The 26542-nt window shown below is 37.3% G+C and overlaps 1 protein-coding gene across 7 annotated transcripts in view; it reads right to left on the bottom strand.

Moving 5' to 3' along the window:
- Positions 1-26542, bottom strand: part of TMEM260 (transmembrane protein 260) — a 59288-nt gene that overhangs the window by 1933 nt on the left and 30813 nt on the right. For 4 of the 7 annotated variants that reach the window (XM_057730497.1, XM_057730495.1, XM_057730496.1 and 1 more), the window contains 10 exons: positions 25217-25396; positions 23647-23687; positions 20471-20554; positions 19175-19289; positions 17697-17866; positions 15257-15428; positions 12407-12555; positions 6913-7089; positions 5379-5432; positions 3742-3832 (listed from right to left, as the gene is read on the bottom strand). In XM_057730497.1, the coding sequence (XP_057586480.1) occupies positions 3742-3832; positions 5379-5432; positions 6913-7089; positions 12407-12555; positions 15257-15428; positions 17697-17866; positions 19175-19289; positions 20471-20554; positions 23647-23687; positions 25217-25396 (1233 nt within the window). Of the gene's footprint in view, positions 1-3741; positions 3833-5363; positions 5433-6912; positions 7090-12406; positions 12556-15256; positions 15429-17696; positions 17867-19174; positions 19290-20470; positions 20555-23646; positions 23688-25216; positions 25397-26542 lie in introns of all 7 variants that reach the window. The other 3 variants (XR_009053081.1, XM_057730499.1, XM_057730500.1) reach the window with 3 other exon arrangements.

The raw sequence follows: 26542 nt of genomic DNA, 5'->3' as shown, positions 1-26542 counted from the left end.
CCCTCCCCATCCCGGCCCTCTAAGGTATCACCCATCATCAAGTTGATCTCTCTGTTATACAGCAACTTACCACTAGCTATCTATTTTACAGTTGGTAGTATATATATGTCTATGCTACTCTCTCACTTTGTCCCAGCTTTCCCTTCGCCCCCCGCCCCCCCAACCCCGTGTCCTCCAGTCCATTCTCTGCATCTTCATAGACTATTAAGTCATCAAAGCTATTACGTCAGCCTCCTACCCTTTTATTTTCTTGGTAGAATATTCAAAGGTTCTCTACCTTTCTTCATAGTCTTTTTTTTTTCCTATCCGTCACTCCTCTTCCTGAGCCACTTTCTGATGAGGGACACGTGTAAAATGCATGGCAGGCTGCCCGGCACAAAGTAGGCACTCAGGAACCGCTCAGTTTCTTTTCTTTCCTAAGTTTTCAAAATCCTGATAAGGTTTTGGAGTGCCAGATGGATGCTAGCACTTCAGTGAGCATTTCCCAATGGCTCAAGAGAATAAGAAGCTCATTCATGATCTCCCTGCTACAGTCTTCAGACATCAGAACAACCATACTACCCTTTTCTAGAACAAGTTGTTACTGATGTCTCATCAACTCATTCTGGATGGCCCAGTAAACCACATGTGCTGTATCTTAAGAAGCCATATGACCCAGCAATTCCACTACCGGGCATATATCCTGAGAAAACTATGATTCAAAAAGACACATGCACCCTAATGTTCATTGCAGCACTATTTTCAACAGCCAGGACATGAAAATAATCTAATGTCCATTGACAGACGAATGGATAAAGAAGATATGGTACATCTATGCAATGGAATATTACTCAGCCATAAAAAAGGAACGAAACTGGGTCATTTGTAAAGATGTGGATGGACCTAGTGTCTGTCACATACCATGAAGTAAGTCAGAAAGAAAAAAAATATCGTATATTAACGCATGTATGTGGAATCTAGAAAAATGGTACAGATGAACCTAGTTCCAGGGCAGGAATAGAGCTGCAGATGTAGAGAATGGACATGTGGACACAGTAGGGGAAGGGGACAGTGGGATGAATTGGGAGGTTAGGTTTGATATAAATGCACTGCCATGTGTAAAACAGAGAGCTAGTGGGAACCTGCTGTATAGCACAGGGAGCTCAGCTCGGTGCTCTGTGATGACCTAGATGGGTGGGATGGGGGGTAGGGGGGATGGGAGGGAGGTCCAGATGGGAGGGAGGTCCACAAGGGAGGGGATATGTGTATACATGTTGCTGATTCACTTTGTTGTACAGCAGAAACTAACACAACATTGTAAAACAATTATATTCCAATAGAAAAAAAAAAGAAGCTAATAATCATTTCTCATCAGGTGGAATTATATTTCCTTCTCTAGGTGTGTATCACTGTGACATTAGCCTTAGTGGAACATATTCTATTTGGGGGGTACATCTTCAATGTATCAAATGTATTCCTAAAGATAACAGAGATCATTCTTGCTCTCCCACTATACCTGAACTTAATGTCCTGTATAAGCTATTGAGCTGGATAATATAAAGAGTAACAAAAATATCTTTTATACCTAACAAAAATGTTCTTGAAAAACCTGTACTAGGGGGTGATTTGTGTTGACTCATCAAATATTGGCCCCATTTTTCTTGCAAACAATGTCACACATCTGGAGACATATGTGGAGATATCTATAGACTCCGCTATAGACCTGTGTTCACTGAACAGAGTAACGCTTACAGGCCCAAAAGGACAACAAATCCATGAATGGGCTTTAGTAGTGGCCTAACAACTGACCATGGAACAGATCACTGAAGAGAATATAAAACAGTAGTAAGTCTTGGATTTCTCCCAACTAAATACTACTTTTCACAAAATCACAGGGTATTAGAGATGAACTCGATTATGACATGACCAACATATGAGAGATAATCTATAAAGTTTATAGTCCACTTTTTCTTTCTTTCTTTTTTTTTTTTTAAGGAAAAATAGAGGTCTGGAAAGGTTAACTGGCTCACAGCTGACAATGAATGGTGGAGCAGGCCTTGAACCTGGACCTCCTGACTGCCAGACAGAGCTCCAGCATGCCATTGCCTGTAACGAGTCCCTGGCTGTCCTCGAGTGGGCCCTTGGAGGTTTCCACCTTTGTCCCTGTGGCTCCCTCCTTATGGAATGTCTGCCTTCCCCTACTTTCTCACTACCCTGCCCCACATCTGTCTCGCCATTTCCTTCTGATCTTTCAAGATGACACTGTGGTGACATCTCCTCTGGAAGCCTTCCCTCCCTTCCTCGCTGCCCTCTCCCCTGGAGGCTGTACTCACAGGCTGCCCTCTGCTCCCATGGCACCTCTGCAGACCTCTTGTATCTCACAAGACTGAACTAACCAAGGACCTTATCCTCATCTCCCTCTCCAGCCTGTGCCTCTTTGACAGCAAGGACAACTCCTGATGGTCTCCATCACAGTATTTAGTACACACTGGGTGCTCCATAAATGCTCTGTGAGTGAATGAATAAATAATAAACAATGGACCAATAAACACAGAACTGAGGAGTAAAGTCTGTCATACTAATTGGCTACTGTGCTATTTTGACTCAGCACCAAACAAATGCCCTGGCTGAGCAGATCCACGGCAGCCCAGAGGCAGCAGAAATACCTCCTCACTTGCTCAGACATACAGCTCCTGGACTCTGTTCTCATCGGCCTTTGCCAGATGTCTGTTCCTACACAGCAGGCTCCAAGACTATCTCTGAAGGTGATGAAGAGCCCAGTGCTATAAATCACAGAAAAGCAGGGAAAGTTAACATAGTGCTACAGCAAAGCAAGCCTCTACTCTGTACTTCGGTTCCCATCACAGAGGACCAGCTAAGCAAGAGCCTTAGCATGGCTGGATGTGAAGGCTGTTTGGCTTCCTGGGGCCACATTAGAAGACAGAGCCACTCTCCACAACCCTTTATCTCTCCGATGAAATCTCAACCAGCCACAGCCTGATCATTTCAAGTGTAGCCCAGGTCATGACTTTTGCATAGAGGGCAACCCATCAGAACTTGCTTTTTTTTTTTTTTTTAAATAAAGCCATCATATTAGTTTCCTATTGCTGTTGTAACTAATCACTACAAATGTAGTGGCTTAAAACAATATGAATGTATTACTGTATACTTCTAGAGGTCAAAAATCATAAAACTCAAGGTTTTTGTAAAATCATCAGGGCTGTGTTCCTTTTGGAGGGTCTAGAATCTGTTTCTTTGCCCTCTCCAGCTTCCAGAGGTTGCCTGCACTCCCTAACTTGTGGCCCCTTCCTCCATCTTCCAGGCCAGCCACATGATAATCTTCAAGTCTTTCTCTCTGACCTCCGCTTGCAATGCCACATCTCCTTCTCTGATTCCGACCTTCCTGCCTCCTTCTTCTAAGGACCCTTGTGATTATACTGGGCCCACCTGGATAATTCAGGATAGTCTCCCCACCTCAAGGTCCTTAATCACATCTGCAAAGTGCCCTTTGGCACGTAAGGTCATATACTCACAGGTTCTGGATATTAGGACATGGACTTCTTTCATCATTTGCTGACCACAGCCATTTACTTTAGGTATTATATGTGATCCACATGACTATTTTTCTATTTGTACTGCTTTATAATACCAAATAAAGCTGGAAACAAGTAAAAACTCTACTGTGATACCCCCACTCTCCATCCCAAAAGTCACCACCACCCTCCCACCAGATGTATTTATATATCTAAAAGTGCAACCTACATTATACGCGTAAGTGTAGAGTTGAGCTTTCACATTTGAAGGCAAACTTGTAGTTTCTGCCAGGTTAAAGATGAAGAAAGGTGTTTTCATCCTGGGAGTAGGAGGGTATTCATGTCAATTTCACATTCAAAGCCAAACCTGTCAGACTCTTCCATTGATAAGGAACATATGAAACCCTTTATTGTGCTGTTTTCACTTCTCCCATATTCATAGAAGTTTCTCTGAACCAACAGGAACCCTCCCCACAACCCCAAGACACTGCATTCACACCGACCGCCAGATCTTTTAGAAAAAAGCTTCTGTTCATCATCGCTGTGGTCCATCGCCTTCCCTCCAGACGCTCATCTTCATCACGCAAGAGCGGCTGGGAGGGGGAGACTTGCTGAGTCTGCCAGCATATCCCTGAAGGTACCCATCGCGACAGCTCATGCCATGTGTGACCAGTTCTTCAAAAGTGGCCGGACTGTCTGACCACATGAACTCATCCAAATTGTATTCAGCACACCAATTAAATCAATATCTGCCTAAATAATGACCTGCTTGCTTCTTTTATGTGGTTTCTCCCCCAGCTTTCCAGCATTCAATCACCGTGATGAACTGTGCAAACATTCGCTATATCTTTGATTAGTTCTTCAGAGCAAGTATTTGTTCCTATAACTGGGCTGATAACTTGAAATATGCAATTCTCTGACTTTTCCAAAAAACACTACTGCAAAAACTGTATCGTTTTTGTAATTGTTATTTTGTCAAGAACCGTATTTCTTGACAATTTTTAAAAAAACCTCTTTAAATGTATGTAAGCCCTTTATACCCTACCCCCATTCTTGGCACAAAGCATAGTTCCCTGGCGCAAAGTGGGCATCAACACAATTTCACTGCAGGAAGTACTTCATACTTGGTACCGCTGTCTGCATCACTTAGGACTTTTACATTAATATTTAGGCCAAAGTCTGTTAGTGTTAAGATATTCTGAATATATTTTAAAATAATGACAGGAACCTGGGAGAGTCAAGAGCATCACCACAAAGTGTCTGTTCCACACAGGAACAGCAGGAAGCAGCATCTAGCACGTGAAGAGTCACACCTCTCTGAACATGTCTGTCTGCTCCATGAGACTGAGCTCCTGGAGAGGAGGAACTGTGTCACATTCATATGTGTAGCTTCCATGCCTAGCCCAGTGCCTGGTCTCTAGGAAGTTTCCAATAAGTGCTTAAACAATTAACTAGCACATTACACATGGAGACAGGGTTGTAACGGTCAACTTCTCCTCAATCAATTACACTCACTTTGGTTTAGCTGAGGCAGGAGAGCATAAGAGTTATGAATGTTCCAGAGTCAGACAGATGTGAGCTTTGGACTCTGTTGGTAGAGCTATGTGGCCTTGGACAAGTCACCACTCTACATGCAGTTTGTTCTTTTGTAAAATGGGGATAATGATAACTCATTCACGGGTTATTGTAAGGACAAAATGAGATTATGCATGTGTAATGATGAGTGCAATGCCTCGAACAAAACAACTGCTCATAAATATTATTTGCACTATCCCCACACACCCCTACTCCCCAGATGAAAAGTGCCACAGGCTGCTTCTGCTGTATTACACACAGACTGCAAACGCACACATGTCCACGAGTCACCTTGCTTGCCACATTTCTTCATTGGCCACAGAGTCCCAAGAAGATGGATCAAACCTGTAGTTACAAGAAAATGGTAATATTTTTTTGCCAGCTACCTTTATTGCTATGGACATGTAATTCTTGTTGTATAATCTTACAAGGCAAATAAAAATAGGCTGCATCTTGAAGTAATGATAGAGACCAAAATAACAAACTTATTTTCCTAGAAAAAATTTGATCATCAGGAATTTGAGGTTTTGGTAAATGTATTCTTAATCTGTGTAATGAGTCCCAGCGCCTCACAGGAGCAAACTAAAGACTAGTGGGAAGAGGCTGGAGGCATCTGGGGAGCCAGCTGTTCCTAAGAGCTGTCAGGTGGGCAGTGGGGCAGAGGTGAGGCCTGGGTCACTCCAAGGACAGAGCTAAAAGCCATAGAGCTGTGAAGAGAGGGGACTCCTGGCTTTCATAAGTCATTGCTGGAGCTAGGATGCCGCTCAAAAACACTAGCTAAACCATTTGCTGATTTTTTTTCACTTAATTAAAATTTCTCTCATTATGTATCTATTTTGACAGGATGGAGATAATGAGTGGTACCCTGCACCTTTACTGTCGTCAGCTGTTTGGAGAACAGGTGATTTTCTAACTTTTCTTCACAATGGTCACTGTGTGTGTGTGTGTGTGTGTGTGTGTGTGTATTTGGCTGTGCCATGCAGCTTGTGGGATCTTAGTTCTCCAACCAGAGATTCAACCTGGGCCACAGCAGTGAAAGCTCCGAGTCCTAACCACCGGCCTGCCAGGGAATTCCTGTCACGGAGCACTTCGATATAGAACTACTTACCCAGCCCTGGCCGGTGCACAGCAGTGTGGTCTGTTTGTTCACACCGACTCAAAAAACTTTGGTAGCATTTGTTCATATGATCTTGACTGTTGTTTCTGAATTATCAGCAATAATTATCTAGTCTTTGAATAATTCATAATTTAAAAAATAGGCAATGGAGACACCTATCTTCAGATGGTGACTCATTTTCTAGATGGGAGACAGTCAACTTTAGGTAGAAACACTTCCAGGAAAACTAATCATACCCCAGAAAGAACAAGGCTGATGACAAACGACTGAGAAGAAAAAGCTGCTCAAATCCTAGTCTTCCCTACAGAGAAGGGATCTGCCACTCTTGAAGAAAAAAAAATCTGACGAGTTTACGCAGGTGGAAACTAGTATGGGCTGTAGAGCTCTAATGAATCTTTTCCACTTCCAGGCTCTGAGATGCAGGATGGCGGGCCGTGCAGCCTCACAAGAGCTAGACGTGGATGGTGGCATGTGTCTAACCACTGCCGCCCTTCCTCCATCTCCCCATGGTCCTTCAAGCCTGAGGACAAGAAATCTATGTTCTCTTTTTCTACTGCAATACTCTGTGGGCAGCAAATAACAATATTAACTACAACTAAAAAAACCCCCAAAATATCAAAAAAATTAAAAGGCATCTCAACATTTAGTAAGTTATTTAGGCACACAAAATGGCTATATACTAATGAAAAACATAACCGCTTGCCACACCTTCCATAGTCTTCAGTCCAGTTATAGATATTTCTCGTACGTGTGATCCACTCCTCAGGGTTGAATACAATCTCCGAAGAAACTAATTTGTCACAAGAACCCCAAGGCCAAAGTGAATAGTTCTTTCTCCACGTTGGGTCGCCTTCATGAATTCCTATGCAAACAAATGTTTCTTTTCTATTGAAAACAGAAAAATATGTATTTTTAACTTAAAGTTCTACCTGTTAAATAAATGTAACTCATGAAGGAACATTTTTTGACTCTAAACCACCGTTACCCATAAACCATTTGTGAACACTTTGGTTTATTTAAATCTCTTCCAAATAGATTGTTTTAAATTTATATTAGTGTAAAAGAAGCTGTTTTGGGGGTTGAGGGGAAGCCCACAGACAAATGATAAAACCTACCTGTTGGGGACATTGTAAGAAATCACTTGGGGACAGACACTCTGCAAGGAAAGCTTCTGTGGTTCTGTCTCATGTAAATACACATATTATTTGATACCTTTTGAATTTTACAGGTGGAAATATGTCTTCATATTACTACTACTACTACTACTAGTAGTCTCTCCTTCAAATTTCCATTGCATTTTATTTTTAATCTCTTTTAACATTATTTTATTGAACTTGCTATTTTCATTTATAAATCTTTCTGAGGAGCCCAGAAGCATCCTGAGGATAGGCTCTCTATCTCTGAATTAATTCTGAATCCTACATAGCATGATGCGTAGCTCATACGTGACATCTGCTGAATAAAATTAATTAGATTTGAATAACTATTAGGATCTTCAAATCCTGCAAAAATTAGTAATAGAAATGGTTTAAATAAGCTTGGCTCAAAACATTATAATTGACTGGTCTATTTCAATTTGCGGTGTATCCCTTAATAGCCATTACCAAGTAGAAAAAAAAAAGGAGCATATTAGGAGCAATTACTTGAAAGTAAAAAACTTCATGAACTTTGAAACAAGATACTTCTGGCTTAGATTTTAGATTTTTTTCCACCATGTATTACCTCTGTGATTTTGGGGAATGACTTAACTACCTGTGTCTGGTCTCCTCATCAACAAAATTGGTATTAACTATCTTTCAGAGCTATTGAAGATTAAATGAGATATCTGACATAAAGCAAAACATAATAGAGTTCTGGTTCTAGGGAAGATGGAGTAAGCATATTCTATTCTGTCTCACTGTACACAACTATAATTTCTGAACAGAAGACATGGAACAACTATCTGAAGACTCTGAGAAGTAAATGGGAGAAAGAAGATTGAGGGAAGAAAGCAGAATTCTAAGTTCCACCAAATCCATGATGAGTTTACCCCTTTTCTGCTTCCAGGATTACCCAGCCTGTACTCAAAGGAAGCCTGAAATCTAAAAGTACATACCAAGTGAAGACAAAAAGAGCTCCAAGAAAAGCCCCCCTCCGCCTTTCCCTAGCCCAAGGAGCAGGAAAAGGAACTTCTAAGAGTTGGAGACAGCAGAGGAAATCCCCAGGATTTTTCCCCTCTTCTCCTTTCCTGGGCACCAGGCAATACTGTGCCAGCAGCAGAGGCAGCTGCACAGCTATGGCAGTGGCAGCTGGGCACGTTCCTAGAACCCTGGGGAAGGGGAACACTTCTCGCTAATCAGAGGAGCTGTGGTTCCAGGAGTTGGGAGCAGATTCCCATTACTCCTCCACTGGGTGGGCTTTATATAATTTTAGAAAGACAGAATGTATGTGTTAGCGAACTTGAAGACAGATCAACAGAAATTATATAATTTAAACAAAGAGAAAATACGTATTGAAAAAAATGTACAGTCTTAGGCACCTGTGCGACAATATCAAAAGGTCTAACACTGGCATCATCAGAATCCCAGAAGGAGAAGAGAAAGAAGGTGCAGCAGAAAATGTCCTTAAAGAAATAATGTCAGAAAGCGTCCAAATTTTGGGAAAGACATAATCTTTCAGCTTCGAGAAACTCAGTAAATCCCAAGTAGGTTAAACTCAAAGAAATTCATGCCCAGATACATCATAATCAAACTGCTCAAAACAAATAAAAAATCTTGAAACCAATCAGAGAAAAACAGCACATTTCACACAAGGGAAACGATTTGAATAACTGCAAATTTCTCATCAGAACCCATGCATGTCAAAAGGATGTAAAATAACACTGTTAAAGTGGTGGATGAAAAAAAGAATGATCAACCCAGAATTCCATATCCAGAAATATCCTTCAAAAATGAAGGTGAAATAAAGACATTTTCAGATAAAGGAAAACTAAGAGAATTTACTGCTAATAGTCTTGCTCTAAAAGAAACGCTGAAGGACTAACTTCAGATGGAAGAGAAATTATACGAGAGGGAGACTTGGAATATCAGGATCGAAGGAAGAGCAACAAATCTGGTAAATATACGGACAAATATTTTAGACTATTTTTTCTCTTGAATTTTAAAATATATGTATGATGGCTGAAGACAAAAATTATCACGTCTAATATAACACTTGAAAACACAATCAAAAGTGGGAGGTTAAAGGAACTTATATGCCACTAAGATTCCTATAGTCCATTTGAAGCAGTAAGTAGATTGTGAAAAGCTAAGTATGTCTGCATACTGTAATTCTAAGAGCAAGCACTGAAAAAATTTACCAAGAGACATAGTAAAAATAATTTAACATGGAATACTAAAAAAAGTCAAATTATCCCAAAGAAAGCAGGAAGGGTAACAGTGGAATGAAAAACAGAGAAACAAACAGAAAACAATAAAATGACAGATGTACATCTAAAACATATCAAGATTTACATTAAATGCAAATGGTCTGAATACACAATGAAAAGACAGACATTGTCAAAATGGATAACAAAACAAGAGCCAAACATGTGCTGTCAACAAGAAACCCACTTTAAACGTGACATAGATTGTTAAAAACAAAAGGATAAAAGAAGATATACCATGAAAACACTAATCAAATTAAAACCAATCAAAAACCCCACAAGGATTCTTTTTTCTAAATATAGAAAAAGGTGCAAATGCAATTCAATGAAGAAAGAGTAATGTTTTCAACAAATGATATTAGAAACTATGACATTCATATGCAAAAAAAGACCTCTGTTCTAAGCAACCCCCTTGCAAAAATTAACTCAAAAGGGATCACTGATTTGAAAGGTAAAACATAAAACTATAAAACTCTTAGAAGAAAACATGAGAGAATCTTTGTGACCTGGCATTAGGCAAAGAGTTCTTAGATATGAGATCAAAAAGTATGATCCACAAAAGAAAAAAATTGTAATTGGATTTCATCAAAATTAAAAAAACGTTTACCTGCAAAAGATACTTTGAAGAGAACAAAAAGACTGGGAAAAATTTTTATGAATCATGTATTCCAGGGGTCCCCAACCCCTGGGCCTGTCAGGAACCAGGACACAGAGCAGGAGGTGAGTGGCGGGCAGGAGAGCGAGTGAGAGCCAGCGAGCGAAGGTTTTTCTGCTGCTGCCCATCAGTCCCGTTACTGCTATAACCATCCTCCCATCACTCACATTACTGCCTGAAGCCTGAACCATCCCCCACCACCTGCCCTGGTCCATAGAAGAACTGTTTTCCATGAAACGGGTCCCTGGTGCCAAAAAGGCTGGGGACTGCTGATGTATCTGACAAAGGATTTGAATCTAGAATACACACAGAACTCTCAAAACTCAATAGTAAGAAAACAAACAATCCAGTAATCCCACTCCTAGGTATGAAAACATATGCACACACAAACCTGTGCATGAATATTTACAGCAGCTCTGTTCACAAATGCCCCAAACTGGAAACAACCCAAATGTCCTTCAACGGGTGGATGGATAAACTGTAGTACGTCCATACAATGGAATATTACTCAGCAACGAAAAGGAATAAACTATTGATACACAACAATAATGTGGATGGATCTCAAAGGCATTATGCTAAGTGAAATATGCTGGGATCAAAAAGTCACATATTTTATGACATTCTGGAAAAGGTAAAATTATAGCAATGGAGAGTAGATTAGTGGTTATGAGGGTTAGGGCTTTGGGGACAGTATGATGACACAGGACAGCCAAAGGGAGTTTCTGGGGTCATGGATCTGTTCTGTATCCTAATTGTTCTTACCCACTTGGCAAATTCTTACTTAGCCTTTAAGTCTCCAGCATTTCATCCATACTAGTATTATCATGCTTGCCAGCTGATACTGTAACTTATCTGTTTCATATTTAAGGTACCACTTGATACCTCTCTGAAAGACTGCAACAGCAGGAATCACACCCATGCATCTGCAGTTAGTAAAGGTGTTGGGATATTTTGAATACCCAATATTTATTACATAAATCCTGAATGAATGCCTCTGGGCAGAATTAATTGCTTCCTCATCGATGCTCCCAGAATACTTGGCTTACACTGTCAATTAAATCATCCACTTAGTAAACACACATTGAACATTTACTATGTCTCACACTTTACAAGGCTTTGTTAGTATAGAGCTTATGCCATCATATTATGGCCAACTGTATTCATGTCTATGTATATATACAACTAGATATTTTAGTCTTACTTAAATTTGGAACTGTCTCACTTTATTGCCTAATACAAACTGGTACATAGTAGGTTTAATTAATGTTTATGAGGTTGAATTAAATAAAATTCACCAAAAAATACCTATTTGGAGATATTAACTGTTGTTAATATTTTATTCCAAAATAGAGCAATTCAATATTACTCTCACAGCACATTTATACCTATTACCTTCATATTACTTCATGAGCCACAGTAAACTTCAGACTCTGAACATCTCATTATGTTCTCAGTAAGGGATAGTTTAACTTTGGAATTTACAAAGAATTTCTAAAGCCCCCTTTGTAAGAGAATAGAAATTTTGAAATAAGTTTTCTTCTTCACACTCTGGACAATCCCAAGCATTTCACAGGCAGGAAAAATATTCAACACTATACCACTGAAGGAGTTATTTATTCTTGACCTTAACTATGAATAATTTTGTGTTCTCAAGTACAGAATTCACAATTCTCATATGTTATCTCAGCCAGCATAACTGTGTTTTTCTTATTTATAAAAATGCCTTATCCTTTAGAAAAAAATCCTTAAGCTATTTTTATATAGTGATTATTCCTGGAAAACATTTGCATTAAACTTGAAAGGGGGCCATGGTGTTGATCAGGGGGAAACTATAATTGCTTGCGATCTACCTGCAACGATTTCAAGTAGGCAGGCACATCTCCAATTTCTCTGAATTGTACTAAGATCTTATTTGCTATTCTTGCTAATCTGTCTTTATTTTTCCTTTGCCCAGAACAATAACATTTATTTCCGCCTGGCCTCATTTATGCACAGATATTCAATTTAATTACAAAGATAATCTCACTGGTGACAGGGAAATAGGTGTAGAAAATTGGTCTTTTGGATGAAGCACAGCTGCTACATAAACAATTTTAGAAAAGCTTAAGATTTTAGAAAAGCTATTATATGAAAAGAATGCTTACTGTTTATTTACTTCAAGAAAATGATAAAGATTAAATGTGACCATTCCACTAGGTAATATTCCTTCCACAGGATTCCACCGGTTCCCAGGAAACTTGACGCCTGGTAAATGCTTTGCCATCTTGGGTAAATACCACTCATAAGTCATCATCTGCCAGAAAGATAACATATGATACCATGCTTTTAATATGCGTCTTTAAAAAGAATCAAGTTTATCATGGACAATAAAAAAGTTCTAAAATGTGGAGGTACGCATTAAATATAAACATAATTGAAAACTACATACAGATGCAACTGAGGTCTGTGGCACTGACTATTCTTCTAATGACTTGGACTTTAGATTTCATGTCTTAAATTATAGCTACCAGCCATCAATAAAATCAGCACCTAGTTTCATTTACCTGAATACACTTGCCAGACGACCCAGAACGACCTCCCATTGTGATACCTAGAGAGTGTGTACTGACCTTTCAGAACCAGCTTAAATACCACTTCCTCTAGGATGCCCTCCCCAGTTTTCACAGCAGAACAAGGTGTTCCTAGAGCACTCTGTAGCTACCTCAACTATAGCTCTTAGCCTGTTCCTTACTAGACTGCGAGCTCCTACAGGAAAGGGGCTGTATCTTTTCATGTCATTGCCTCTGCACCTAGCCCACTGCCTGACGTAGAACAGTTCCCAAACGATGTTTGCTGGAGCTGAAATGTCTTTTTGATGGCCAGACTAGACAACCTAGGCAAAATAAAGAGATGTGACATTACTCTGTTCTTTCAGTCATTCATTCATTCAAAAAACAAGTATTGCTCACCTATAATGAAGATATAATCCCTGCCCTTGAGAAGCTCAATTACATGATAACCTAGGCCTCAAAGTTAAAAACCCTTTAGCCAAATTTATTAGTAGCTCCTAATTAATTACATATCCTTACATACTCTTTTGATTAAAATAAATCATTAGTATCAAATTTTTTCTTAATTCTATACTTAATATATACTTCATTCTATACTTTTATATGTACAGATTTCATTTTTTTTTTTAAAGAAAAGACTCCTATTTACACCTTCAAAGCTTCATTAAAGTTTGGATATCATCATTTGAGCAATTATGTTTATGTTTCACTTGTCTATACGAGTCATTTAACTAGAAGTGACAAATTAATTTTAATCTAAGTGTTCATGGTAAATACTTAAAAAATACTTACTGAATTAGAGTTTATCACTCAACAGTTTCAGTTCCTGGGTATCATAACATGAATTAAATACCCACTATGTGCTATGACCTTACTGTTTCTAATTTAATTCTCATGATAACCTTATTATGTGAGAATAATTATGTCAGATACTGTTGATTGCCCACTCAGCAGCCACTCCTTCCCAACCAACACAATCCTGGTTTTAATCAGGCAGTTCTAGTCATTCTCCTTTGCTAGTTTAGGAGTGGTCATGTGACCCATACTGGTTAGTGGGGCCCAAGTAGAGGTCTGCTGGGGGCATCTGGGGCAAATGTTACTCCCAATGCAGAGAGAGAGAGAGACCCAAGAAGAAAGCACTTTACATGTGATGTTTGGAACCAGGCATCCATCAGTTCGAGAGACCTGCAGAAAAGCTGCCCCAGAACACTGCCATCATGTAACTGCTTGTGTTATCAAACCTTAAACCTCCTCTCTCCAGACTACTTATTTTGTAAGATTAAAAACTCCATAGTTTAAGCTACTCTTAATCAGGGATTTTGTTTCTTACATTCAAAAGCATCCTAACTTACTTATCTAATGATCACTTCCATTTCACCGATAAGGAAACAGAAGCTCTGAGAGGAAAAATCATTAGCCCCAAGTCACACATGCAGGAAGTGAGAGGATGAGGACTTGAATTTAGGTCTAATTAACTGTGAAATTCAAGTTTTCAATCATAGTAGCTGTCATCCCGAATAGTATTTTTAGTCATAGTATGATACCATATTTTCAACAAATGATCTAGCTTTTGTCAGATGCTAGACTGAAAATCAAATTATTTTGTACATGATATAAATGCAAACTACTTCTAAAATATGTGTAACTTCCAAATTTCCCTATATTTGCAAATCTGTTTATAGTGTTCTCAAAAATTTTAATTCTTCATTCATTGAATGAAATTTATTAAGTATTGTGCCTAATAGTTTGCTCAATCAAACTAATAGTATTTTTTCAAGGTTAAGAATTTCTCTTTTCCTGACAACTTTTCTAAAAACACCAGAGATAGATCTGTTCCCGTTAACTATTTATGGCTTAAACAATAAATCCCATAGTTTACATATATTTTTTTCAGTTCCTGAAGATTGTTTTAACAGACATTGAAATTTTCACAAGTCCTCTCCAAACATACTTTTGTCATAAGAGCAACAAAATTTTCAAACAAATTCTATAGCAGAATTGTGGTTAATAATTTCTATTTTGAGTGAAATGTTTACCTACCTGCAGTATGACTTATTTTATAGTCAACTTAATTTATTTCAATACCTAGATCACTGGGTAGTGTTAATTTGAATGGTTGAGTTGGCTGGATGTAAAAGAACAATTGAAAAATAAATTTACAACACAATATTGTCATGGTCTGTCATGTGAACAAGAGACCTAGGACATTGTTCGAATGTAATATGAAACACATTAATTCTTAACACATTCAATTTAAAAAAGAAAGAAACAATCACGACTTTTGCTATTAGTTCAGATAAAGAAAAGAACATGATATATATTTTACCTAAGCATGATCATGAAAACTGCACCCACCCACTGTTTAAAAAAATAGTTCTTTTAAAAACGTATGTTTTAAAATGATTGCTACTAACTATACTCTAAGTATATTTTTCTTATACTTACTTCCTGATCCACTAATGAAATATCTGGCCTCAGCCCCTCGCAATAATGCATGTAACGGAGAGAATTCCCTGGCAGATCGCCTCTGAGTAAGATAATGGCATCATGAGGCATAGAGGCTAGAAGGTTCTTCGCAAATGTATCGATCACATAGTTGGTCCTTTGGTCACAAATGCTAAATAAAAGGATTACAAAATATTAAAATAGCAACACGTTTTAGTTTTAGTAAGACTGGGCTTATTTCCTGCTCCTTTCCTTTCCCATCACACAATCTACATTTAGTGCTTTAAAATATTCTAACTTATATCTTCTAAGAGGATGCATATATTTGAAAAGAGAACACTATTAACTGGGGAAAAAAGAAGGAACTAATTGTGCAACTGAAAAAAATCAGCATACTGCTTTTTCTGGAATTTATAATCATTTCCATAAAAAGGGAATCAGTTAGTGTTCAATAATAACTACTTTTTTTCCTAAAAGCGTCTCCAATGTCACTAAAAAGAAATAAGGTTTCTGATTCCGCTTGGAATTTAAGGTAATTTCATGTTAATTCCATTTAGTTCAAAGGAATTTTCAGAAATGCAAAAGGAAATCTGCCAGTTCCTGGCATAAACTTGCACATTTGTCTAATTCCCTTGCAAATGGAGGTTGATCCTTCCCACCACTTCCCTGGACCACAGGCTACCTGTGTTCCCCTCTCCTCTCTAGACTGAGAAATCACTAGGGAATGAGACCAATGAGAAAGAAGGGAAGGAATAATTTGTTGAGATGTGTACTTCTCTCCAGGCATTATTTGCCGTGGCCAACAATAGCAGTACAACTCTTTTCAATGATGAAGTGGACTTTCTAACTTCAAAGAGAAAACTGGCATGAATTCTGAGAGCTTTCCATGAGAAAAGAAAAAGAATACAAGAAAGGAAAAGCATCAAAAAACGGAACAAGCAATGTCCTTCCGTTATTATCAGGTCCATTACATGTAATGGGGCTGAGAAACACAGTCTAAAGTTGAATCACTGGGTTAGCATCACAAACAAATGAATACTTCCAGGAACAAGATATTATCCTTGCCTTTGAAAGTGATGCAACAATTTCCAACTGTGATTCCCTACTTTGCAGGCTGATGCCTCACAACTTTGCAACCCAGCAAAGTTGCTATCTATTCTAGTATACCTGGGGCAAAAAAAGAATCAAAACAAACCAAACCACCCAGTTTGTGCAGCCCTCCCTGGTGTGGAACCTGAGTTGCCTTACAGACCTGAGCCAGGAGAAGACTGGGATTAAAAAAGGTGGGAAACACACTGTAATCTTGGCAAACCCTTCCGAGCTAGCTATGGAGTTGTATGTGGGACCTGTATCCCCTTCCCACAAGGCCTCCTGGTGACACGGCCTCCCTAACACTGGCTATTTCTCGGTATTATAAAGAACATCGCTTTTTAAAGTTAAGTTGAAAGGAGGAATGTGACCTTTTAAAGTACCAATCAAATCTCACTGTAACAAAACTCCAGGGGACTCTTCCACTTCTGTAGTATTTACTCAATACTGCTGCAAATAAATGAACTATCATCTAGGACTTCCTAAGTGGCACAGTGGTTAAGAATCCACCTCCCAATGCAGGGGACATGGGTTTGATCCCTGCTCCAGAAAGGTCCCACGTGCCTCGGAGCAACCAAGCCCATGTGCCACAACTACTGAAGCCCACGTGCCTAGAGCCCATGCTCCACAACAAGAGAAGCCACCGCAATGAGGAGCCCGTGCACCACAATGAAGAGTAGCCCCTGCTTGCCCGCAACTAGAGAAAGCCCGTGTGCAGCAATGAAGACCCAACACAGCCAATAAATAAATAAATAAACAAATAAATAAATAAAAAAGAACTATCATCTAAACTTGTACATCTTTTACGTGAGACAAGTTTTCTTATAATGGTTATCAAGCAGATTTTGAAAAACACATATAATACAAATAATGCATAAGGGTTAAGAAACTTTTAGAACTCTGATTATTACTTAATATATGCTACTACAGAGTGTGCCAGATAAGGGCCAAGTAGTACTCAAAAGATGACATCTTTGAAGCATAAAGTGAATTACTTTAGGGCATACAAAAAAAGCCGAAATGTCTTTACTCTCCATCTAAGTGGTATTTTAGATCATGGAATTTTACATATACTCCAGATTCTACAAAGTATCTTTAGGATTCCCTAGCGGAAAATACACAGATAGTTTACATGCACCACCCAAACCCTTGTTTGCAATGCCCTGAAACTACACATCACTCATGCTGAGATTCTTGTTCAAAAGTTTAAGAACAACTTCATTCAGACCAAGCTGTCTCACTGTGAAAACTAGTGGAAGGTAAAAACAAGACAAAGCTCTAGAATTTAAATATCCAAATATTTAGATATTTGGCTTGAATGCTACTTTTCATAAAAATAACCATGTGTTACCTATAATTAGAATATATCTGGTAAATTACAAAAAGAGTTGCTGAAAGCCATTCCAGACACTGAAGCCCGCTGGTGTTCAGCACTCGCTTACTCTCAGATACAAGTGCAGCCAAACCGATGCCAGCGAGGACGGCCACCACTGCATTGCTTTGCATCCAGAATCGCTCCACCTGTGAAAGAGGCATGCAAAAGAGTGCGTCCAGTGGACCAGTTCATGCAAGCAATCAGGTATTCATGTATTTTAAAAACATGTTGCATGCATCTAGTTGCTTATGCCTGTATCATTTAGGTCTTCCTAACTGACTTCCCCAGCCTAACTCCACGTCACCTTATGTATCAGTTTTCAAGCATCCCTCCTTCCCTGTTTGACCTGTGGATCTCCCTTTTTGGATCCATACATTCTTTTCTATACTACAGACTTCATCTTGAACTCTTTATTCTAATACTGCAAAGTAGAAGAGGTAGAGAAATGCTTTTGCTTAACTCCTGATGTTTCCTTCCATGTGGAGGAGCTCCACTAGGATAACATGACTGGCCTCTCTCTCCTCTCACTTATTTCTTCCCGAAAGATTGCCTAGCGGACTGGGGAGTCTTGGACCTGGGCCTGGGCCTCACAGCCCTCCTCTTTCCTCTCTCTTCCTCTCGGAAGCGAGCTGTCCACAGGAAGTACTTGTCCAGGGGCAGACTCTGGGCTGAGGTGAGCTGGGAAGAGGGGAGGCCTGCCCTGTGCAGCACTGCCTGTGACTAGCCCATTCAGGGATACAGGATGAGGAGACTCCCCTGCCCACAGATATGAACCACATTCTCCAATCTCAGCATTACAGGTAACAAAGGTGACTCTCCCACCAAATGTACTGGTTTATCTTGTTCTCAACTGATTCAGAATTCAGGTGCTCAAGTAAGGTACTATTCATCAGGCCTCTTGAAAACACACACACACACACACACACACACACACACACATAGAGCTGGTTTCAGCTGTTAAAAAAGAGCTATTTACATGTACATAGTTTCTATTATAAGGAGAAGAAATACTCTAATCTCAGATATGGTAGTCAAGGAAAAACAGAAATATACCTGCTCTTTTGCATAGGCTTGGACAGGTGAGGTAAGAAATAAGAGAATGTATTGGTAGAGTCCCTAATTACAACCCATATTTCTTTGCTATTTTTATAAAAGTTCCAGGAGAAATACAGCAGTACCTATATCTGCAAGCACACATAGAAAACGACTAACTTAAACCTACCTCACATTTATTTTTCTATTTAACTATCATGTTAACTAAACAATGCTTCCCCCTGCCCCCCCCCAAAAGGCTTTAGCTTTACTGGTTCAATAATTTAATTTGATTTATAATAATGTATATGCAATTTTAACTGTTTCTGAGATAACTTGCTCTTCTACAAGATTCATGAAAGACAAATTTGTACATTCTTCGTGAACTTTCTAGTCAAAGGATATGTCTAGGTAAAACTTACCACACCCATGAAAAGTGGTTTTGAAATATCTAAATTTGCTCTCCAAGCAAAGAACAATGAATAAATGCAAAACATTCCAGTAAAAAGCCACACTAATGATGGGTGCTGTCTGTTCCTATAAAAAAATTAAAATATGTCCAGAATTATTTATGTGACATGAATATCAATAATAATATTACATAGTTTTAAACTATAGGAAAAATATTTGGAACTAAAAAATTTTCCATTTCTAAGTAGGAAAAAAGATCTTAGGTTTAAAAATGTAAATTGGAATAGATAACCAAAATATAGTAATAACCACACACTGCACTAAATACTATGGGCAGCCTATGAAGTTAAAATCTGCAGAAGAAATATAAATTACTAATCTTGTTAAATTTAAGATGTAATTAAACATATGTAAAACAAAAGAATAATTTCATGTATCAAAATAATAAAGTTTTTAATATGACAAATCTCAATGCTGGTGAGAATGCAATTGTATGAGAATGTACAAGTACAGTGTTCAAGAAAAGTTAATTTGATAATATACATCAAGAGCCTTAAAAAAATATTCACATTCATTGACCCAATAACTTGACACGTGGGCATAAATCTTTAAGCAAGAACCAGACATGTGGATAAGAATTTATCCATAACAATGCCTTGGTATTACTTATAGCAGTGGAAAAAGTGAAAGCAATCTAAGATCCTCAAATAGGAGAACATTTAAATTAACTGTCCCAGGTTTTAGGATGGAATACTATACAGAAATTTAAATGATTCTAAGTCTTTCTTATGGTATGGGAAAATGCTCACAATATAATGTTAAGGGTTAAGGAAATAAAACTATAACTGTATATACAAATATACATTTGCATAAAAATACACTCAACAGAATAGAAAGTAAATGAACAAGAAATTAATGGAGGTTAATAATGCTATATTTTTTAGGTTTCCTTTTATCATCAGAGGTTACTTTTATCTTCAGGGGAGTTCAAATAATTGTTTGCTTCTTTTGCAAAGCAACAATAATAATTGGCTGTGGAGAGAGTACGAGATCAAACCAGAAGTTTAAGACATCAGATGGCTCACCTAGTTAGATTATCATATACTGTTCAATCTTTCAAAATCATTAATTTATAATTGGAAAAAAAAACTTACCAAAAAAGCAATACGTATTTGCCTTAATAGAACCGGTTAGTCATTTATTTGGAATATAAAATACTACTGGCAATGTTCTATAATGACATATTGAATATTAATTCAATTCATGAATATGGGAAAAAGAAAAGAAAAAGGAATTACTTTACTCACTTTCTCGCTAAACATATATTTGCCCAAACTGCAAGGGCTTGAATGTTGAATGAGAGTTGGCTCTTCATATTTATCACTTGAGAACTGTAAAAGACAATCTAATTTATTGTTGGCAGAAAACAAATTTGTTAGTTCCAAATAAAGCGTTCTTTATAGACTACATCTGATTATGCACTGAATAATTTTGAGGCCTGGAGTCAGATTTTGAAATTATTTTGTGTTCTTTTAAATTTGGGAGAAAAAGTACTGCAAGAAAGAGCCAAACAGTTCTAAGATGTTTTCCAGTTTTAACATTTGGTTACCAACTTATGCAGTTTGAGCTAAGATAAAAACAAATAATTATTCAGTATTTTTGATAGTGGTATACTATACTGATATTATAAACAAATTCATATCCCAGATTAGTTTGATAAGAAGTCATGTGAAACTGTAAACAAAACTAATTCAAATAATTTTCTGGAGATCCAACCATAAAGGAAAAAGGAAAGAGAAGTGACCTCCAACCGTCCTTTTCTAGGTTATCTTCTTTCTTAAACATCTTCCTTGTTTTCTATATTATTTGGTTCAAAAAATGTTTAAGCAATCTCCAAGAAATGCTTTTTTTCCCCTACAATTAATCTAAATTCTTTCATTAACTAATAAGCATTTTCCAAGTGTTATCTGTGTTCTCAAATAGCTCTAGCAGTCTCCAATTTTTAAAAAAGAAATGACTCTATACACTATCTCAAAGAACTTTCTTCTCCCTACTGGCAATTTTACTGGAGGAAATATGATGCCACAATTATGGAAACCACACAATGTGTATTTCACTAATGGAGACTCATCTACTATGAGAAGATATCCTTACTCATTTTCAAATACACTTGAAAAATTGATTCCAGCATGAGGCCCATTTCAAACCATTCTTCAAAAGGAATGAAGTCAGTCTCAAAATTAATTCTTGGAGATCTGTTGCTTCAGTGTAAGCTCTAAAACATGGTCACTGCCTAGGGTTAGATTCAATAATTTCCAGTATGCAATCCAAGAGGATTGCAAGTTAAAGATATGCATGGAGAAAAAATGTAATTTGCTTGACTGGAAAAGGGTAGATGATTAGGTTCCATCATGTTGAAGGATTTTCTAGTAAGTTAATTATGAGTTGTCTTTCTCAACACTCCTATCCACCTGAAACAAAGACTAGAAATTCTCTCACTCATCAGAAATTCTCTCACCCATTCCACATTATGATTTCATTTGAATAAACAGTGTGGGTGTGAGCGGTCCTCACTTTTGTCAAGTCTTTTTTCTGAGTAATATGACCTAACTGGCTATTTTTTCAACGTAAAGGAGGCCTTTAAGTTCCCCAATAGATGACTTTTATGTGCAAATAATGAAAGTTAGATGTGTGGTCTCAGATTACTCTTAAGGCTTCTCTGGAGTTCAGGTGGGATTTGTTAAGACAAAATATACCAGTGACCCTGACTGTGATAACAACTTTGGAAGGTGGGTGGAAAAGAGCAAGAAGGGGGTCTAGGCGTGGAGCAAAGCAGAACAAAAGAGAAGCCCATGAGCTTCTTGCTATCTTTTCCTCGACAGAAAAGCAAAAGGAACCACAAAAGACTCTGTCAGACATAAAAAGAAATATTTAAAGTCAATTGTAAGAACCTCAAAAGGTTATATAAGAATAATTGATGGCAGGAAAATATTTTCAACATACAGTATTAAATGAAAAACAGCAGGCTAACAAAATGGAAGGTATATTATGATTCCATTTTTAAAAACAAGCAAAAATATTAAAAATATTAGAAGGATATAGACAAAAATGTTAATGGATTAAGGACAGTGGTTATCTCTGCATGATGGAATTATAGGTAATTTTAATTTACTTGGTTTGCTTACCTGTATTTGCTAAATTTTCTATAATAATTATGTACTGTTTTTTGGAGTAAAAAGAAAGTAGTTTAAAGAGAAAAGAAGGACATATGGAAGGAAACAAGCAAGCTAGCAAATGAATAAGACAGAAATTGTGAGAACCTGTGAACCACCTCACATATAGACTTGAAATATTTTCCCCACATTTTAAAAATAGTTTTCAAGTAGTCCTGTGAATTCCACATTAGTAGTTAGGAGATCACTTTAGTGTTAGAGAAACCTATTCATCCCTAATTTTATATTGAAAATATTATAAGAATATTACAGAACCAGTGTGTGTATTTTTCAAGTTGCCTTAATCTGTATAGGTTGTAAAGCAAACATTAACCCACTTTTCAAAGAACTCTAATAGATAATATAGATGAAAATATATTTGCTTAAGCTGGCTCTAATAAGGCTGAATGTTTAAAAATATGTAAGTCAAAAATAGCGCTTAAGGACAGCTTAAATAAAGTCTTAAAAAACATTAAGGGACTTCCCTGGTGGCGCAGTGGTTAAGAATCTGCCTGCCAACGCAGGGGACGTGGGTTCGATCCCTGCTCCAGGAAGATCCCACATGCCACTGAGCAACTAAGCTTGTGCACCACGACTACTGAGCCTGCGCTCTAGAGCCCATGAGCCACAACTATTAAGCCTGGGTGCCACAACTACTGAAGCCTAGAGCTAGTGCTCCACAACAAGAGAAGCCACCAAAATGAGGAGCCCATGGACCATGATGAAGAGTAGCCCCCACTCGCCGCAACTAGAGAAAGCCCGCGCACAGCAATGAAGACCCAATGCAGCCAATAAATAAATAAATTTATTTTAAAAAATTAAATTAATGTTTGAAGAGTTAATTGAACATAGCTCAAACCAAAATAACAAGAAAATAATTGTTCAAATTGTGCTAAATACAATGTTCTAAAATGTCTCCAAAAGAAAGAAGATATAAACAAAGAAAAAACTATTTCTAAAGCAATAATTTAAATTATTACAAAAGTAATTTTGTATCCAACTGAAAGTTGAAACATTTTCATTTTATAGATTCTATTTAGTCTCCTATTACTCTTTTTCACTGTTGTATCTATTGCTCATTTTAAGCTTTATCTTACTGAAGGAAATGCTAGAATATTTGACATTACACACAAAAACTGTTAACCACAAAGGAGAAAACTACTTCTCAGATGTACTGCTTCACAAAGAGATAAACTCAGAAATCCATAAAATCATTTAAAGGAACTAATAAAGAATTCATTTAAAAATAGTTTAAGATATTTCATACTCACAGCAGTATTTCAGTCATACTGGATCCTATTTCAGATTTGGCCTAAACATAAAAGAGAAAAGTTTATTTGCACAAGCATTAAACTGAAGCTTTGGTAGATTACTGTATTTTAACTACCCTGATTTAAAAGATACATGTTTTAAATATACAGTGCAACTTGTCTCTTCATTCAAAGTGTTTACTTCAGAGCCTTACTGGATTTTTTAAGAGAAGTCAGTGAAAACTAAACACAGATATCCCTTGGGAATAATTTCAGAAATAAGAATTGGCTAAAAATCAGTTAAACTCTTCCAGCGGGAATGATTAACACAGTTATGAATTAACAGACTTTACACTTTCATTGCAAAGTCTCTTTAAGCTCTTTTTTGGGCACTTTGATTAAAGCTCATTATCACCTACCTATAATTTCACAATTATGTGTGAATTATACACACTTCAAATCTGGAATGGCCCTCAAGCAATATTTCAATGGAATAACCAATGTAAGTAAACCAGAGTACAAATTTAAAGTACCCAACTTTTTAAGTCAAAAAATAATAATTGTCTTCTTATTAAACATTTTATTATGAAATAGCTCCTACATACAAAAAAACGTATATTTAGGGGATAAAGAGTTTTAAAAAGAATCTATAGACTCACCACTTATTAAAGAAACAGAACTGCACAAATACCATAAGGTATCTCACAAAGCCCTCAAAGGGGGCTTTCTTATCCCCCAGTGGTAACTATTACCTTGAATTTTGTGTTAGTTATCCCCTTACTTCCTAAAAATATACAGTTTTGCTACTTTTTATGTATCCTTGAGCAATAGATTGTTTTTGCATGGTTTAGAATTTTGTATAAATGGTATCATATAATATTGTAGACTTCTGAGATTTGCCTTCTTAAGTAAGACACAAAAAGCGCCAACCATGAAAGAAAAACTAGATACAACTACCTTAAAATAAAAACCCATCTGTTTATCCTTTCACTTTTCAGATAACTATTACTTACAAGCACATTTAGTGTTTTCCCCTAATTTACGTCTTAGGGAAAGCAAGGCCTTTCGAAATTCTTTACAACATACAGTTTCCATGGAGTGAGATCATATTTTAAGCGGCATTTACATATTTAGGTCCCCCACTAAATACTAACATGAACACTGTTCATCAAATATGTTAAAAAAAAAAAGAATGAAATATTTTTGTCAAGCTATACTAAAATTTTTGAGGTTTTTTTTTTCCTTGAATCATTTCCAAATACTTTTAATCACAGACCAAGAGCCCAAAGTGATACCCAATGCTAACGAGACTGAAATGCTTCAACTGTTGGCCGCAGTCTTTTTACTGCTTGTTATCCTGAAAAATATACGCAGGATACACAAACAGGACGATGTCAGATTAAGTGATTCATTTTTTTCTAACATACGTGAAAAGCTACATGCCAAGGGGCAAGTATGCCATATAAATAACAAATGAAAATTCCACATGCTATCATTGATAAGCACTGATTTTTTTTTTCCACTCAAGGTCCAGCCAGAACACTGAAGTTCTGCCACTATTTCCTTAAAAGGGCTTGAAATATAAATTTACCAGACTGAATGTTCCATATTCTTCCCTGAGAAAGTGTGTCAAAAATCCTAGCAATGTTGTCTGGTCTCCCCAGGTCCAACGGGCTTGACTGAGATAGGATGAGACAGGAAGGTAGATATAGGGCAGCAAACCAGCAGAGAAGTACAGACTCAACTTCAACAAAGAGCCCAGGGAGAGTTCCTGCATCAGAGCACATGGTGTCACGTGTATAACAATGTTTATTTTAGTCAGATTCATCCTGGAACTTCAAGAACACATCAAGGAAAACATCAAATATGTTTACTCAGAGCTGATCTCTCAATTTATATTAAGTCACCACAGAATACAATGTTAAACCTTCTGATTACTGTGGATTACCAGAAAATTGCATCTGCCCGAACTCCTTTGCATGGCAGGTGAAATCTGAGTGAAGCAAATAATATTAGCAAAGACTCATGAGTATCATGTTTATTGCATCTTTTACATTTAAAACCATGTCATGACATGCAGCATTGCACAGCTGAGATAACCCACTTGGAAGTGATTACGGTGTTTGGCTGGTTTTTTGTTTTTTTTTTTTTAACTCTTTACTGGAATATAATTGCTTTACACTTTTGTACCAGCTTTTGAGGTACACCAAAGTGAATCAGCTGTGTTTATACATATATCCCCATATCCCCTCCCTCCTGCAACTCCCTGGCTGTTTTTGAAAATGCCCCAAATATTGTTCTAATACTGATTCACTTCATTACCATCATTAGGAGACTTCAACTATATACTTTATTATGACTGTACATTGACAACATGTTCTTTCTACAAGACTTTTGGACATTTCATGGAAATACTTGGCACAAATGAAGCTAGCTTTTAAGTAACAACCCAGTTCATCCAAATGTTCTTTTTTCTCAATTTACATAGGAAGGAAGGAAATTTGTGATTGCCTCAAAGAAAATACATTTCTCATCTGCACATTTCTAAAACAAAGGATAGCATTGCCAAATTTTTAAAAAGATTGAGTCCAAAAGAATTCTGGTATACTAGAAAGATTCAAATAGTGGTTGCTTTAGTAATTGGGAAAGGGGTATCTTACAAATATTATGATTGGAAATTGCCAATTTTTCCTTTACAAAAAAGGGAAATTCATAGGTGACAGTGAATATGAGAACCAACGTTCACATTCACCCAGAAGTAGAAAAGCAGTTGACTTACATTAGCATTTTCAAGTAAACATTCTTAATTGAAAATGGAGTGTTTTTATTATAGTACTAATTTTGTTTGACATTTCTAAAGTGGTAATGAGATTCATAAAAATGATGGGATGAAGAAAGTGTAAGAAGTAACTAACTG

This window comes from Hippopotamus amphibius, chromosome 4, assembly GCF_030028045.1.
Source record: "Hippopotamus amphibius kiboko isolate mHipAmp2 chromosome 4, mHipAmp2.hap2, whole genome shotgun sequence".
In the NCBI taxonomy this organism is placed as follows: Eukaryota; Metazoa; Chordata; class Mammalia; order Artiodactyla; family Hippopotamidae; genus Hippopotamus; species Hippopotamus amphibius.
Note: the sequence above shows the minus strand (reverse complement) of the source record. Positions and strands in the feature narration are given on the sequence as shown.